Source organism: Saimiri boliviensis, chromosome 1 (genome assembly GCF_048565385.1).
Source record: "Saimiri boliviensis isolate mSaiBol1 chromosome 1, mSaiBol1.pri, whole genome shotgun sequence".
NCBI lineage: Eukaryota > Metazoa > Chordata > Mammalia > Primates > Cebidae > Saimiri > Saimiri boliviensis.
The window spans coordinates 131,732,664-131,749,229 of record NC_133449.1 but is presented as its reverse complement, the minus strand read 5'-3'; the positions used below and the strand labels follow the sequence as shown (position 1 = coordinate 131,749,229).

Here is a 16,566-nt window from a genome sequence, read left to right as displayed (position 1 = left end):
GACAAATAGCCCCGAGGGCTGCTGGTTGCCCATTTTTATAGTTATTTCTTGATGATACTCTATAAACAAGGGGTGGACTATTCATGCCTCCCCTTTCTAGATCACAGAGAGTAACTTCCTGACATTGCCATAGCATTTTTAAACTGTCATGGTGCCAGTGAGAGTACAGTGGTGAAGACCACAAGAGGTCACCCTTGCCACCATCTTGGTTCTGGTGGGTTTGGGCCAGCTTCTGTACTGCAACCTGTTTGATCAGCAAGGTCTTTATGAACCGTATCTCGTGCCGACCTCCCATCTCATCCTGTGACTCAGAAAGCCTTAACCATCTGGGAACGCAGCCCAGTAGATCTCAGCCTCATTTTACCCAGCCCCTGTTCAAGGTGGAGTAGCTCTGGTTCAAACGTCTCTGACACGCTGATGTTAGAGCACCTTGAACGTGTTCCTTAATCTGAGTTTCCAGTTTTCTCTTCTCGAAAATGAGAAAAAGCTAGAAAGTAGACTCCCAAGTGCTCAAAGCAACAACCCGCCTGGTTTGCTTGGACTTTTCCTACTCTGTATAACAGCGGGCACTCAATTCCTCTATGTAAATCTTCACCTTTTGGCAGGGCATGGTGGCTCATGCCTGTAATCCCAGCACTTTGGGAGGCCAAGGCAGGCAGATACCTGAGATTGGGAGTTTGAGACCAGCCTGACCCACATGGAGAAAGCCTGTCTCTACTAAAAATACAAAATTAGCTGGGCATGGTGGCACATGCCTGTAATCTCAGCTACTCAGAAGGCTGAGGCAGGAGAATTGTTTGAACCGGGAGGCGGAGGTTGCAGTGAGCCTAGATTGCGCCATTGCACTCCAGCCTGGGCAACAAGAGCGAAATGCCATCTCAAAAAAAACAAAAATTTTTCATCTTTTATTAATTATATTACCCTGCTTCTCTTAGAAAATGCACAGCTCTACCCTCACTACACCAATATCACAAAAAGCTAAGTGCAAAATCATGAGCCAGCCAGATCAAAAGTAAGCCAGGCAGGCCTGGTGCAGTGCCCAGGTGGCCAACTCAGCCATCTGATAGGCGGTTATCCCTGCCGAAGTGAAGAAAGACAAGGTTAGTTACTGGCATTTGAAATCTAGCAGTGGAATCCTTGTGGTCCTGTCTTAATCATATAATGTGCTGAGCTTATTACAAGCTCTCAGTGCTGAGTGGGAGTGACAAAGCCAGAAACAAGGGCAAGCAGAGATCAAATGCCAGGAAGACCATGGCAGGGTGCCAAGTCCACGAAACAGAAGCCCTGCCATGTCTTAAAGTCATAGTTCTCTAGAGCAAGAGTCACGAACTCAGATCCAGAGGAAAGAAAATGATAACACTTTCCCCCTCAAGTCTTGCCATGGATTGGCAGCAGGAGAGCTACTGGCAAAATAAATAACCCACTAAGATCTGAAGGTTGGCGATCTCTCAGGGAAGAGTGACAGACTGTCGCTGAAAGTGGATTGGAAGGAAAAACTGTCATTCCTACCAAGCAATTTTAAATAGGTTTTGTTTCCAGATATCTTTGCCTGCAAGTCTGCGTTTCCTCATTTGGAAATGAGATTTGATATGCTTGTATTATGGGGTGAAATTAAAAATATCTCCTTACATCCCATTCACACTGCTGCATGATGGATTTGCCAACTTTGACACTAAAAACATGTCTTTCTAATAAGAAGTCAGTGGCACAAGAGAGAAGAGATTCCTGCAGCTGAGATTTGCTCCTGGTGTTTTCCCCCATGATATTGCCCAACACAATGTAGACTTTGTGGGTAGAGAAGGGAGGGGGAAGACTTTTTAGCTTGTTTACTTATTTCAGAACCTTAAATGAGATGCCTATTAAGCTATCCATGTACACGAATAGACTTAATACTAAGTAGTAGTATGAGACTGAAAGACATGCTTAAGAGAAAGGAGGGGGCCATAAGTCAGGAATGTGGAAATGAAGAAAAATCTACACTGGCTAACCTCAGGTTAGCTCAGAGGGAACACATGGGGAATGCCCAAGTATTATGCTCCTAGAAGTCAGGACAGAGGCAGAGGCTGGTAAGAACCAGTGGCCGCCTTAGGAACACGTGCTCCACTTGAAGCCATTTGAATGAAAAACAATTCTTAGAACACTGGACATTCCAGAAACACAATGAATTAACAGACCAAATGCCAGTCTGCAACTGCTGGTTAAAAAAGAGAAATCTGGGACTCCATGTTTGGGGCCCCTTCCACAAACACTCCCTTTGTGGAAGTTGTTTTTCTCTATGCTGGATTTTCCCTCTGAAGTCCCCTTCCACACTCTCTCATGGAAGCCTGTCTTCCCTTCCCCTAAACTCCATCTCCCTCTCTATTCCCTTCCACTCAGTGTGGAAGCCGCTCTCCTCTTCTGGATTCCATCTTTCTGGGTTCTCTCACTCAGTGTGAGAGTTAGCTGTTTCTTTCTCTGTCCTTCTCCTGTTTCTCTCTCTCTTTAAATAAATCACTTTCTACAAAAAAAAAGAAAAAAGAAAAATCCAGTTACTTATAGCACCGAATATAGGTCAACAGAAACTCCTGGCATCAGAGAAACTCTGACCATAAAGACTTTGCATATGTTTTTACCAAACACTTTGCAGAGCCTTGTGGATCAATTACACATTCAGTTTTGTCCTGCAAATTAAAATCAAGCCATGTTTAAAGCAATCCCATTGAATTGCTTGCAAACAGGTGTATATAGTACCACACTCCTGGTGTGACGTGACCATTCTTATCATTCGGTTTTAGAATCTTCCTTTCGTGGGTACACCACCCCTCACCTCACTTCCCTGCTTCTGCTTTACCTGTGCTTTACCTGTGGCTTACCTGGATTATCACAAACAGATCTCCTGCAGTTTTCAGCCTTGCCAGCATCTGAACATGTCAAAGAATAATGGGCAGGGCAGAGTTTGAAAGACAAAGCCTTTATTCAAGGCTATAATGAACAAGAGGGATTGAAGTAACTCTGCTGAAACAGACGGGGAGGGTTTTTAAGCACTAGGATGAGCTGATGGAAAAGTACTGGAGGATGTTTGTTGGGTGGTTGGTCCATGTGATTAGGAATCTGTGTTTGCTAATGGGTGCTTATTGGAGTTAGGCTCCAACCCTGCCATAGAGACTGAGAGACAGAGACACTATTCCTCTCCATGATTAGATTTCAAAAAGATGGCTCCCAGGTCCTCAAGAAAGGTGGTCCTGGATTGTAAAACTAGCAACAGGCTGGAAGACTTACATCTCACAGGGGCAGAGAAAGAATGTACAGTTGCGAGTTTCTAAAGTAAATACTCAAGAAAAGAGAAGTCAGGGCCTATATTAGTCCATTCTCATACTACTGTATAGATACTACTAGAAACTGGGTAGTTTATAAAGAGGTTTAATTAACTCGCAGTTCCACGTGACTGGAGAGGCCTCAGGAAACTTATAATCATGGTAGAAGGGAAAGAGGAAGCAAGGACCTTCTTCACATGGCGTCAGGAGAGAGAAATGCTAGCAGGTGAAATGCCAGACACTTATAAAACCATCAGATCTCCTGAGAACTCACTCGCTATCATGTGAACAGCATGGGGGAAACCGCTCCCATGATCTAGTGATCTCCCTCCCTCTACATGTGGGGATTACAATTCAAGATGAAATTTGAGTGGAGACATTAAGGCAAACCATATCAGGGCCCTAGAGTCAAAAAGAAGACCATCTAAAGTGTAGTCCAGCACAGGGGAAGGTTGTGGAGCTTATCCTTTGGATGTAAGGAAGTTCTTCTAGCCCTGCCTCAAACCTAGGGTGAGCATTAGTCTATGGTGATTCTTCTGGTGGCTGAGCCCCAGGCTTTAACACCATTCCACAATCAGGAGGCTCTAAACCACTACCCCACAGAGGCCCATTCCTATAACAAGATCCTGCTCCCAAGCTTCCTCCTTTCTCTCCATCCTTATCCCTCCCCCTTCCCTGCCTGGCATGGTCTTGTGACTGGAAGACAAGGCTTCAGCTTTGGGGTCTAGTGTCTGTTTCACGAACCTCCATCTGCACAGACTGTCCCCTGTGGACCCCAGCCCCCTGCTGTTATCTCGGAAAAAGATGTACTCGACACTAGGATCATTTTTGGCTCCTGAGCTATCCCTCCTACAGAAATAGTAAATGCCTCTGGGCATGGCCAGTGATAACCAGCAAGCCTGGGGCCTTCGTCCCAGCCCCCATCCTGCCTATTGTCTACTACAGGGACAACTGTGACTGTGCTAGCTGGAACTGATGATTCCTTTTGGACCCAGCCTGACTACGGCAAAGTCTGGGTCCCAAATAATCATCAGTGCCAGTAAGCAAACTAGGAATAGGAAGTTAAAAATCTCAAATACATTTAGAGTGAATGACCTAGTAAATGCCATTTCTTTTTTTCTTTTTTTTTTTTTTTTTTTTTCCTTTGAGATAGAGTCTTGCTCTGCTGCCCAGGCTGAAGTGTGGTGATGCAATCTCAGCTCACTGCAACCTCTGCCTCCCGAGTTCAAGCAATTCTCCTGCCTAAGGCTTCAGAGTCACTGCGATTATGGGCACGCACCACCACACCCAGCTAATATTTTGTATTTTTAGTAGAGATGGGGTTTCACCACGTTGGCCAGGCTGGTCTCAAATTCCTGACCTCAAGTGATCTGCTTGCCTAGGCCCCCCAGAGTACTGGGATTACAGACCTGAGCTACCTCACCATGCCTACCATTTCTTGCTTATGAAAAAAAAAATATTTCCATGAGGTCTCCAGAGTAGTCAAATTCATAGAAACAAGAAGTGGAATGGTGGCTGCCAGGGGCTGGGGGAAGGGGAATGGGGAATTGGCATTCAATGGGTACAGAGTTTTAAGTTTTGCATGGTGAAAAAGTTCTGGAGATGAATGTTGGTGATGGCTGCACAACAATTTGTACTTAACACCACTGAACTGCACACTTAACAATGGTTAAAAATTGTCAATGTTATGTGTATTTCACCACAGTTAAAAGAATAGCTCTTAAGAAAGAAGCTAAAAATAGTAATAATAATAACCTGAAATCATGGTTTAGGGACAATAGTGTGCTTTCATGGTCACAATGAGAGCCTGTAAGAATCAAGCTATGTAATAAAAAGAGAAGGAGGCCTAACCCTCACAGTGTTCATGTGAGCCTGTCCTAAATCTCTCTGGACCTCAGACTGACCATACCTAAAATGAATGGGTCTCAGATCCTCTGCTCTGAACTTGCACCAAGCCCGTGCAAGTTGTGAGTGTCTATGGACCCCCCAGGTATGTTTCTGAATGCAGGTATGTTTCCCTGGAGGCAGGGGCCATGACTTTCAGCAGATTCCCAGTGGGAAACCCACCTCCCAACCATGTTGAAGACCTGAAAGCTGAATCGTTCATCTCTCAGCATTCCTTCCAGCTTCTAACATTATAAAGACAGAAGCCCCTACAAACTCAACCAGACCCTCACACGTTTAGAGGTTGGACTTCCTCTGATCCTTAAAATGGCTACCCTGAGAACCCAGCACATAGGCTTCCTCCAGGAGGGAGCTGAAAAGAGGAAGTCCCATTCTAGCTCCATCTCTGGGTGTTTTGCTCAAATTGAGGTTTTTTTCCCTTTCAAAAGAGCAAATTCAGGCCAGGCATGATGGTTCATGCCTGTAATCCTGCCACTTTGGGAGGCCAAGGTAGGCACATCACCTGAGGTCAGGAGTTCGAGACCAGCCTGGCCAACACAGCAAAACCCCATCTCTACTAAAAATATAAAAATTAGCCAGGCATAGTAGTGCATGCCTATAATCCCAGCTACTCTGGAGGCTGAGGCAAGAGAATTGTTTGAACCCGGGAGCCAGAAGTTGCAGTGAGTCGAGATTGTGCCACTGCACCCCGACCTGGGAGACAAAAGAGAAAGTGTGTAAAGGAGGGACCCTGTCTTCATTGTGCCTTGATTTTGATACTTAGTTATGAGTGGTTCCATGGCTGCTAATGGAAAGGGGAACAGAGGAGGGAGGGATTTTGTTGAAAATCCGGAGAAATCTAAGAAGCCCCCATATTTCCTGGGCCCTAGAAATGATTGGAGCCAAATGGGCTTGTGAGGGATTTTGAAATTTTGAATTTCACCTGAATTTTTGATGTGATTTTTCTCTATCCTGTGCATAGAAACAGAGAGAGGCTTTTTCCTTCAGGATTTTGTGAATCCTGTCTTTACCTCATTGCCCAAAGTAACAAATTCATTTTACTGACTTCAGAAAAGATATCACCAGCCTTGCCTGGGAATAACACGTGGGAAATTGAAGACAGTTGTATAATTAAGTTCACAAAAGGCCAGTTCTAATGGCCATATTTCAAATGCTCATAATGCCTTCTCATCCATTCTACCAAATGACTTGGCTTCATAATATATTCAGAGTGAAAAAACATAATGGATTCTTCTGAGATATTCAATTAGTTCAATAAAAAGAGAAAAATAATTTTTCAACAAAGGAATTTAGCTAAATGACTAAAGCTGACAGTGAAAAACCAACTTCAATGTAATTGTGTGTTTCTTTTGAGTTTACCCGCTCACAAAAGTTGATGATACGCCACCATTAGAAATAGCCATCCTTCAAATGATTAATTGCGTTTGTGTTGCTGTTTTAGCAGACATTTATTTAAATGTTTACTCTGTAACTGTCTTTGGGTGTTGATATATTTAAATTTCCACCAGCCCCACTAAAGAGTATCAGCTCTCACTTTTTTTTTTTTTTTTTTTTCCTGAGACAGAGTTTCGCTCTTGTTACCCAGGCTGGAGTGCAATGGCGCGATCTCGGCTCACCGCAACCTCCGCCTCCTGAGTTCAGGCAATTCTCCTGCCTCAGCCTCCCGAGTAGCTGGGATTACAGGCACGTGCCACCATGCCCAGCTAATTTTTTGTAGTAGAGACAGGGTTTCACCATGTTGACCAGGATGGTCTCGATCTCTTGACCTTGTGATCCACCCGCCTCGGCCTCCTGAAGTGCTGGGATTACAGGCTTGAGCCACCGTGCCTGGCCGGCTCTCACTTCTTTATGACTCACTTGCTCAGCTTCCTTTAAGCTGGTTTCCTCCCCATTAGTAGAAACCTCTCCCAAAAAAAAGTCACCAGTAACAGTCTCCTTCAAAATCCCATTACTTCTCTGTGCTTCTTATCCTCATGGGGGTCATGACACATTTAATTATTTGTCATTGACTCCTCTTCCAATTCATCTCTCCCCCATCTCTCCTGCAAAACTAGCATCTGCTTTTTTTTTTTTTTTGGAGTCGGAGTCTTGCCCTGTCACCCAGGCTGAAGTGCAGTGGAGCAACCTCGGCTCACTGCAACCTCCATCTCCACGGTTCAAGCAGTTTCCCTGCCTCGGCCTCCCGAGTAGCTGGGATTACAGGAACGTACCACCAAGGCCCTGCTAATTTTTTCTGTCTTTAGTAGAGGCGAGATTTCACCATGTTGGTTAGGCTGGCCTCAAACTCCTGACCTCGAGATCCTGACCTTGTGATCCTCGGCCTCCCGAAGTGCTGAGATTATAAATGCGAGTCACCACGTCTGGCCCACATCTGCCCTTTAAATTTTGGGGTCTCCTAGGATTCCATATTCCACCACTCTGGCATTCTGAACCGTCACCTTGGCTAACCACTTTGTTAGAGAGATCTCAAAGGCATCTATATGTTGATGACTTTCCAACCCCTAACTCAACCTGGGCACTTCCCCCAAGCTGCACACGTCTGCACAGGTGCATTCAATTCGAGGGGCCGTTAGCACAGTCACAGCTGAACTGCTTGTCTTCCCACTTCCCACTGCACTCTGCTATTCTTCTGGCAGCCTTGTCTGAGTGCTTGATCAGCAAGACAAGATACCGCTTTCCTGCTCAAGCTGCACACTTCCTGCCTCTCTTCATCCATGGCTGGTCTGCCGGCCTGCAGTGTCTCACATTTCCTAGCAATCCAATTGTGTGTTTTCTCAGAATAAGTTAGATCAGATTGTTCCTGGATCACTGCCTTCCTGGAAAGCCTCTGGTGGCCTCGTGCACTCTGTGGAATCCGTACAGGCCCCTTGTGATGCTACTCAAGGCTCTCCAGGAGCACTCAGCAAGGACGAGGAGGAGCAGCTCCACCACGGCACCCCCAACTTGGTGTGTAGAGCCACGTGGGGAGAGTGTGGCCTGCAGCGGCGCTAAGTCTTGGCAGAACACCCTGCGGTCCCCTAGCCAGTCTCTCATTGCCTTCCGGGTTCTGTGAGGTGCAGGGACTTTCTTCCTGCCCCTCTCAGGGCACAGCTGCTGCTGTGGAACTGCTGAGAAGCAGCTTGGAGTTGGCTCTGCTGCAACACCCCTTCTTTCTGCTGCAGTTGTCCAGTCCCTTTTATTTTGCCATGACCCGCACGAAGGCCGCAATGCCCACGCCTCCTTTTACTGTCTCTGTCAGTAATAAACCGTCTGCATCTAAAGAGGTCTCCTCGTTTCTTCACTAGGCCTTGCCTACGTCCTGTTTGCCCACTTCAAATACTCACTACCCTTCTAACCCCCATGTAACCCGAGGGCCAAACTGCCAACAACGTGCATTTCAAAACATAAATACTGTACGAGACAAAATAAAATTAAACTTGGAAATCTGCCTAAGTGAAAATAAGGATTAGAAAAATGAAACGGAGCCATGTGTTAGGTTAATACTGTATAGTGTTACTGTATTAAATTGATAAGAACGGATCTACCCTTGATGTAAGCCAAAAGGCCAAGAAACGATCGTATTATGGTATCAAATTATAGTGCCGCAATTTTAGAGGTGCCGCACTTTCTTTCAGGAATAAGGCAAATCTGTGCATTTAAAACGCGTGACCTGTGAATTTGGCTCTAACCTTTCTTGCAGAAAATTAGAAACTACCAACAAATGATTTGTACCAAGAGCAAACCTCTAATGCACAAATGATTAAAAATGAATTCAGAGAAAACTTAAAGCAAGCTGAGTTTTAACATTAAAAACCCTTTCTTTAAGTGAAAGACTATTTTAGGGCCAGGTGCAATGGCTCACGCCTGTAATCCCAACACTTTGGGAGGCTGAGGCGGCTGGGTCACTTGAGGTCAGGCGTTCGAGATCAGCCTGGCCAACATGGTGAAACCCCATCTCTACTAAAAATACAAAAAAAAATCTGGGCATGGTGGTGCATACCCATAATCCCAGATACTTGGGTGGCTGAGGCAGGAGAATCATTTAAACCCAGGAGGCAGAGGTTGCAGTAAGCCAAGATTGCACCACTGCACTCCAGCCTGGGCAACACAGTGAGACTCTGTCTAAAATTAAAAAAAAAAAAAAAAAAAAAAAAAAAAAAAAAAAAAAAAGACATTATTACATTAGTGATTATGAGGGCTGTTTTCTTAAAATTATATCCCCTAAAATGAAAAACATTCCTGGAAGAAGCTGAAATATTAGGAAAAAAGCAAGCCTTTAAAAATAAGGCCCAAAGATTATATGATGATTGCTTCTGTGCCCCTGTAGCCAGCTAGTGATCTCATTTCTCATCACTAGCCCACTTTCCTAAATCTGTCCTGTCCACCAGAGCCAACCATTGCAGCCCCCAGTGGCACCATCTGCATCTGAGACTCTTTTTCACTCCCAGAAAAAAATCTCTCAGATTAATCTTTCCCGCTTTAGTCAACCCTCTAGTTAGGGTAAAGCTGCAGCAGTGAGACCAGGGCCATCTCTCACGGAAACTCCTTCCTCCCCATACTACCAATATGCATGAATGCCTGGCTACTTATATAAAAGTTTAATTTGATAAGTGAGGAGAAGTCATATTTATCTCCGTTCTTTAAATAGATTTCAGTGTATGAGAGTGACTTTTGTGTCAGAAGCTTCGCATTCTAAGGGTAAAGTATTAAGCCTGAAGAATTTCAATCAGAAGTCTTATATATGATAAAGGGCTTTGTAAACCACTAAACTTTATACCAAAAAAGTAATCTATTATTGATAGTCTTGTTTGCAACTATTAATAACTGGGAAATGGGCTGGGCATGGTGGCTCATGCCTATGATTGCAATAGTTTGTGTGTCTGAGGCAGGAGGGTTGCTTGAGGCCAGAAGTTTGAAATCAGCCTGGGCAACATAGTGAGACTCTGTCTCTGCAAAAAAATAATACAAAAATTATCCTCTGAGATGCAGATGCTAAAAAAACCAAAATGAGCCAGGTGTGGTAGCACGTGCCTGTGGTCCCAGCTGCTCGGGATACTGGGGTGGTAGTTTCTCTTGAGCCCAGGAGGTTGTGGCTGCAGTGAGCCATGATTACAACACTGCATTCTCATCTGGGTGATAGAGTAAGACCATGTGTCAAAAAATAAAATAATTGTAAAGTGTACCAAGTTTACAACAGATAAAGTACTATGGCAAATTGCTCTCAAATATACCAGTTGCGTATCAACATCTTCCCTTTTTCCCACAGGCAACCCTCCTGCTACGGGCACTGGGACTTTGCTGATAACCCTGGAGGACGTGAACGACAATGCCCCCTTCATTTACCCCACAGTAGCTGAAGTCTGTGATGATGCCAAAAACCTCAGTGTGGTCATTTTGGGAGCATCGGATAAGGATCTTCACCCAAATACAGATCCTTTCAAATTTGAAATCCACAAACAAACCGTTCCTGATAAAGTCTGGAAGATCTCCAAGATCAACAGTAAGTCTGGTGAAAACATTTCCTCTTTATTCTTCCAGCTTTCAGTTTAGTTTCTCTTTCCCAAAATGCTCCTTCTCTACTACTCTCTCATGTATTCTCATTCGTTTCATTTTAAGTTATCGACATATTATAAACACTGGTAATTTTCCCGGCAGCAAACAAATGCAATTTATAAAAATATTGAATGTCTGTTTCTTACAAAAGCAAACATAGACATTTTCTCTTCTGCTTCCTCTCCGATCTTTTCTCTACTGTACGCCCTGTGTTGTATACCCTATCCTGTCTACCGTATATACTATATACTATAACTCCAGTATTCTTTCTTTAAAAATGTAATATATTTAGGGGGTACAACTGCAGACTTCTAACATACATACAATGCATAGTGGTGAAATCTAGGTTTTTAGTGTCCCTATCACCCAATAGTGAACTTTCTCTTAACTCATCTGTAGTTTCTGCATTTCTGCCATTTCCAGAGTTCTCAGCCACGAGACTGTGATTCTTTGTCCTTCCTCTCTCTGTTGCTTTTTTCTTTTAATTAAACTCCACAGATTCTTTCTTTGTAACTAGCTTACAAAGAATATTGGCCAACCTGCCCAGTCGTAGGCCTTCAAAAGACAGGAGTCTCTGCTTCTCCCCACATGGCTCTTGGCTCAGCTGTCTCTCCAGTCTCAGAGACAGAGAAGTGTGTTTACGTTAATTTTCACCAGCGCATTCAAGAGACTTTTCATGGTATACCTGCCTTCATAAAAGACTAAAGGAAAGAGAAGTGCTAGGATAAGAATCTTTACAGTCTTCAGCCTCTAACCTTCCATCGTATGCTGCAGACCTCCTTGAACTTGACTTAGTCTAATGATGGCCTTGGCTTTTCTTTCAAATCCTTGGCCATCATCCTTGACTTTGATGTCTTCTTCCATGTTTCTTCTTTCTCCGTTATGAAACTTGCAAGCAATGTCTCCTCCCATCTGTCCTTCCATATGGGTAGGTGGAGTTCAAAACTTAACCCAACGTCTATCATTTGCCTTATGAAGACTGAAACACCAATGTATTAATATGAAGTATCCCTATATCCACAGTCTCACCCACCTTCTTCCCCAAATGTGAACTCAGTTCACTTTGTCTCCCAATAAAGTCAAAGAACAGAAAAAGGAAAGTAAAAGAAAAAAAAGACATTAGACACGACATCTTCAATAATGAACTTACCCTGCTATTGACCTAGTCAGGGTTCTCACTTCTTATATCTGTGGTAGAACTTTTGAGGGAGACAGAGAATTACCCATTTCATTAGGTTTTGCAAATGTATTGTAGAGTTGTGCATAACATTTTCTATTTAAAAATCTCATATCTATTGTTATAGCCCTATCTCATATCTTATTGTATTAGAGCCTTTTGCTTGGTATTGATTCTATTTGCCTGCTTGTCTATTTTATTGCTTTTTAAAGAATGAATTCTGTTACACTGATTATTTTTAATTAAAACAGCCCTTCTCTTGTTTGAGGGGTTAGTGTTTTATTTGCTGGTTTTTATGGATATAACCAATTTGAATAAGCATCTCCAGTTCTTTCCAACTGGAGCTTTCCCATTCAAGGGTTTTTTGGTGGGGAGTGGAGGAGGGCAGTGAGCATCAGGATGAATAGCCAATGCATGCTGGGCTTAATACCTAGGTGATGGGTTGATAGGTGCAACAAACCACCATGGCACACGTTTACCGGTGTAACAGACCTGCACATCCTGCTTGTGTACCCCAGAACTTAAAAGGTTTTTTTAAAAAAATAGTTTCTCCTCTGCTCAGGGAAGATAGAAAAATGCTCTTTGATTTAATCTGCCATCTTACTGGGTGACCATCACATTAGTTATTGCTGCTGCCATTACCTTCCGGTAATGACCATGCTTCATCTATTTTTATTTCCATGTCATTACACTCTTGTTTTTTTCTCCTCATTTTACTTAATAGATAAATGCCTTCTAAATTACTTTGTTGTCTCCTACATTTTTTTCTCAGTATCTAGACCTGTTTATACCCAGAAAAGGGCATTTAAAAATATGTTTGCCCCTAATCATCTGAGTGACTTTAGCCCAAGGCTAAATAAGAGGCCAGCTGGTACAGCCACTACCAAGTGTCACCCAGGGGCCTGGGTGATGGTGGATATTGCCACCGCACATGGCATTAGGGAGGTGGAGGGGAAGCTTAAAGATCCAGTCTCTGTGTTGAGGGTTCCCACCCAAATCTAGAGCTGTGGACTGATGATTGATTTAAAAAATTTAAAACAAGGCTGGGCGCAGTGGCTCACAACTGTAATCCCAGCATTTTGAGAGGCCAAGGCGGGTGGATTACCTGAGGTCAGGAGTTCAAGACCAGCCTGGCCAATATGGTGCAACCCCATCTCTACTGAAAGTACGAAATTTAGCTCAGTGTGGTAGTGTGTGCCTGTAATCCCAGCTACTCAGGAGGCTGAGGCAGGAGAATCACTTGGACCCAGGAGGTGGAGGTTGCAGTGAGCTGAGATCATACCACTGCACTCCAGGCTGGGCAATAAAGGGAAACCCTGCCTCAAAAAAAAAAAAAAAAAAAAAAAACTAAAGACAAAAAACATAGGCTATAGAACCCATCTCCATGACAGCACATCAGGGCCCTGCCCGCATTGAGAGCAGGTGGATTTTCACCTTAGCTTTCTAGATGTGGAATACATTCTCTGTCGAGATCACTTTTTCATGTAATAAATTTGCAGGGAGGAGTTCTTGGTACTCGGTCATCTTCATGAAAGGAGCTCTCCTTGAAATTGATGATGACAGCACTGAGGCACAGAACACTGATGATGTCTCTGTGTGGTTCATTACAGTAGCTACCAGCCACGTGTGCCTCCCAGACCCTTGGAATGTGGCAGGTGCCGTTGAGGATCTTAACTGGCATTTTTAGTTAATCAATTTAAATTTAAGCATTCCCATGATTATAAATGAAAATGTGACGTCTGTTTGGTGTGATTTTAGTCACCAAAACCTCACTCTTTTATTGGAAAAAGTCTGATCCGCTCTCACCAGGACCCTTCTTCCCTTTACAGATACGCATGCCCTGGTAAGCCTTCTTCAAAATCTGAACAAAGCAAACTACAACCTGCCCATCATGGTGACAGATTCAGGGAAACCACCCATGACAAACATCACAGATCTCAGGGTACAAGTGTGCTCCTGCAGGAATTCCAAAGTGGACTGCAACGCAGCGGGGGCCCTGCGCTTCAGCCTGCCCTCACTCCTCCTCCTCAGCCTCTTCAGCTTAGCTTGTAAGTTGGCCTAACTCCAGTGCATGCACAGGTATGAATCTGTAACTTCACAGGGTCCGTGACACCAGCATTTTTCCAAATAACTTTCCGAGAAAATGCATCCCAGAAGAATCATTCATCTTTTGTGTATGTCTCTATGATAGAACATGTTATATGTAAAAGTGATCCAACTAATGCTTAAAGGCATCTTAGCAATCCCTGGCAGACAGTCTGAGGAATTGTACAAAGGTGTTCATTGCTAGCCTGCAAACCGGATGGTAAGCAAAATGTCCTACAGGTGCCGCTCAACTTCAACTAATGAAAATGTGCCCAGATTAGTTAACTGTTCTATCAGAGGCCTGTTTCTCTCTACGTTATGCGGAATAATCTTTTGCAAGGTTAAAACAGGTATGATGAGACTTTCTGAGAATACTCATGAGAATTTATGGGTGGAGGTTGGATGCAGTTTGGACTGCAGGGGAAATGATAAATGTGTAATTCACAATGTTTTTTCACTGCTAGGAATAATGACTATAATATAATGAAACTTTATTTTAAACAAGTGGATTATTATGCAGAGTAATATAGATGCATAGATGTGAGGATAAAATGAATAAATACGTGTGTCAAATATTCCTCATTTATGAACTACTAGTCCAATTTTAACTTTAGCGGCCATTTATATGTAACTGTTACCATCCAAAAGTCTTTGGGGCCTTGCTACTTGCCTTTTGAGAAGGTATCGGTGTAATTGTGAATTAGGAAGTTGAGAAATTGACAGAAAAATAAAACAGAAGGTTTTACATCCTGCTGACAGTGGCAAGCCACCAGGAAATCACATAGTCCAATATTGGGCATGTATGTGTATAAAGCTGTATGCAAGACCAGAGTTCTGTGGGTAGAAGGAAAAAGAAAGACTGGGTGTGGTGGCTCATGCCTGTAATCCCAGAACTTTGGGAGGCCAAGGCAGGTAGATCATTTGAGGTCAGAAGTTCAAGACCAGCCTGGCCAACATGTTGAAACCCCGTGTCTACTAAAAATATAAAAATTAGCCAGGCGTGGTGGCACGTGCCTGTAGCCCCAGCTACTCGGGCGGCCAAGGCAGCAGAATCACTTCAACCTGGGAGGTGGAGGTTGCAGTGAGCCAAGATCATGCCTTTGCACTCCAGCCTGGGTGACAGAGTGAGAAATCATCTCAAAAAAAGAAAGAAAGAAAGAGAGAGAGAGAGGGAGGGAGGGAGGAAGGGAGGAAGGAAGGAAGGAAGGAAAGAAGGAAGGAAGGAGCCATTACAGCATCTCACTGGCCCTTCAGACTGGACATTTCTGATAGTGAACATAGTGTCTTCCCCTTGTGTCCTGCCCCTTTGCCTGACTTGTCTCTGATGACTGTACCACTGCCATCATCATCATCATCATCCCCATGTCTCCTTCCCAGTCTTCCCACTGCAAAGCCCAACAGAGTCTATGGGTCCAACACTTCCATCCCTCCCTGCCTCCACCCAACTGTCTTAGGTGCTTATGTTCACTTACCTCGATTGTCTCACTGGCTTTCTAACATCATCTCATCTGATTAGCATGAGAATCAGAGAGAGAAAATAGGAATCAGGAGGCTGCCCCTCAGAGGCTTCTTCTGAGGCTTTTCTGTAAAGTAGAGACCATTTCAGATGAAGGGATAGACATGGGGCCAGGGACTGAGAAGAAATTAGGAAACCTGGTCAAAGGGCAAATAGTTGGCAATTGTGCTGTACTTTGAGCAGGGGTGGTCCAGGGGAGACTGGATACTGTCTTAGTCTGTTTGGGCTACTATAACAAAATACCATAAACTGAGTGGCTCATAAATAACAGAAATTTACTGCTCATGGTTCTGGAGGCTGGGAAGTCTAAGAACAAGATTCTGGCAGATTCACTGTCTAGTGAAAGCCCACTTTCTGGCTCATACATGACACTTTCTCCCTGCATCTTCACATGGTGGGAGAGGCAAGGCAGCTCTCAGATGCCTCTCGTATATGGGCATTCATCCCATCCCATCCATGAGGACTCTGACTTCCCGACCTTCTAATTTCCCAGAGGCCCACCCTCCTAATACCATTGCCTTGGGGATTAGGTTTCAGCATATGAATTTTGGAGGGCATAAACATTCAGACCATAGCACATACCATAAATTTATAGCAACACATTATGCTTGTTTGCCCCGTGCTATGCTGACAGATAACCTGGACCTAGATTTCTAGAGTGTAGGAATGTAAGAATGTTCCCTTCATGAGCATGTACTGTCTGGGGCCTGGTCTGCTGAGTCATCGATAGTAACCTGCAAGTCATTCTTACATAGTATCAGCTGGGGAGATGATGGTGGATCTCAAGTCTGGCTGCACAATAGAAGCACCTGGGGAATTTTTAAACATAGCTACCCATACCTGGGCCCTACCCTATGAGAGTATAAATGGAAAGGCATCTCAGATGTTTGTCCTTTTTTTTTGAGGTGAAGTTTCGCTCTTGTTGCCCAGGCTGGAGTGCAACGGTAGGATCTTGGCTCACTGCAACCTCCACCTCCTGGGTTCAAGCAGTTCTCCTGCCTCAGCCTCCAAGTAGCTGGGACTACAGGCACACGCTACCATGCCCAGCTAGTTTTTAC

The 16,566-nt window shown here is 44.0% G+C and overlaps 1 protein-coding gene across 3 annotated transcripts in view; it reads left to right on the top strand.

Moving 5' to 3' along the window:
- The window catches only part of CDH13 (cadherin 13), a 1,266,064-nt gene that overhangs the window by 1,240,167 nt on the left and 9,331 nt on the right, over positions 1–16,566 (top strand). For 2 of the 3 annotated variants that reach the window (XM_074404611.1, XM_074404604.1), the window contains exons 12-13: positions 10,444–10,677; positions 13,737–13,986. In XM_074404611.1, coding sequence (XP_074260712.1) covers positions 10,444–10,677; positions 13,737–13,969 — 467 coding nt within the window. In that variant the 3' untranslated portion in view covers positions 13,970–13,986. The remainder of the gene's footprint in view (positions 1–10,443; positions 10,678–13,736; positions 13,987–16,566) is intronic. The other variant, XM_003938055.4, reaches the window with a different exon arrangement.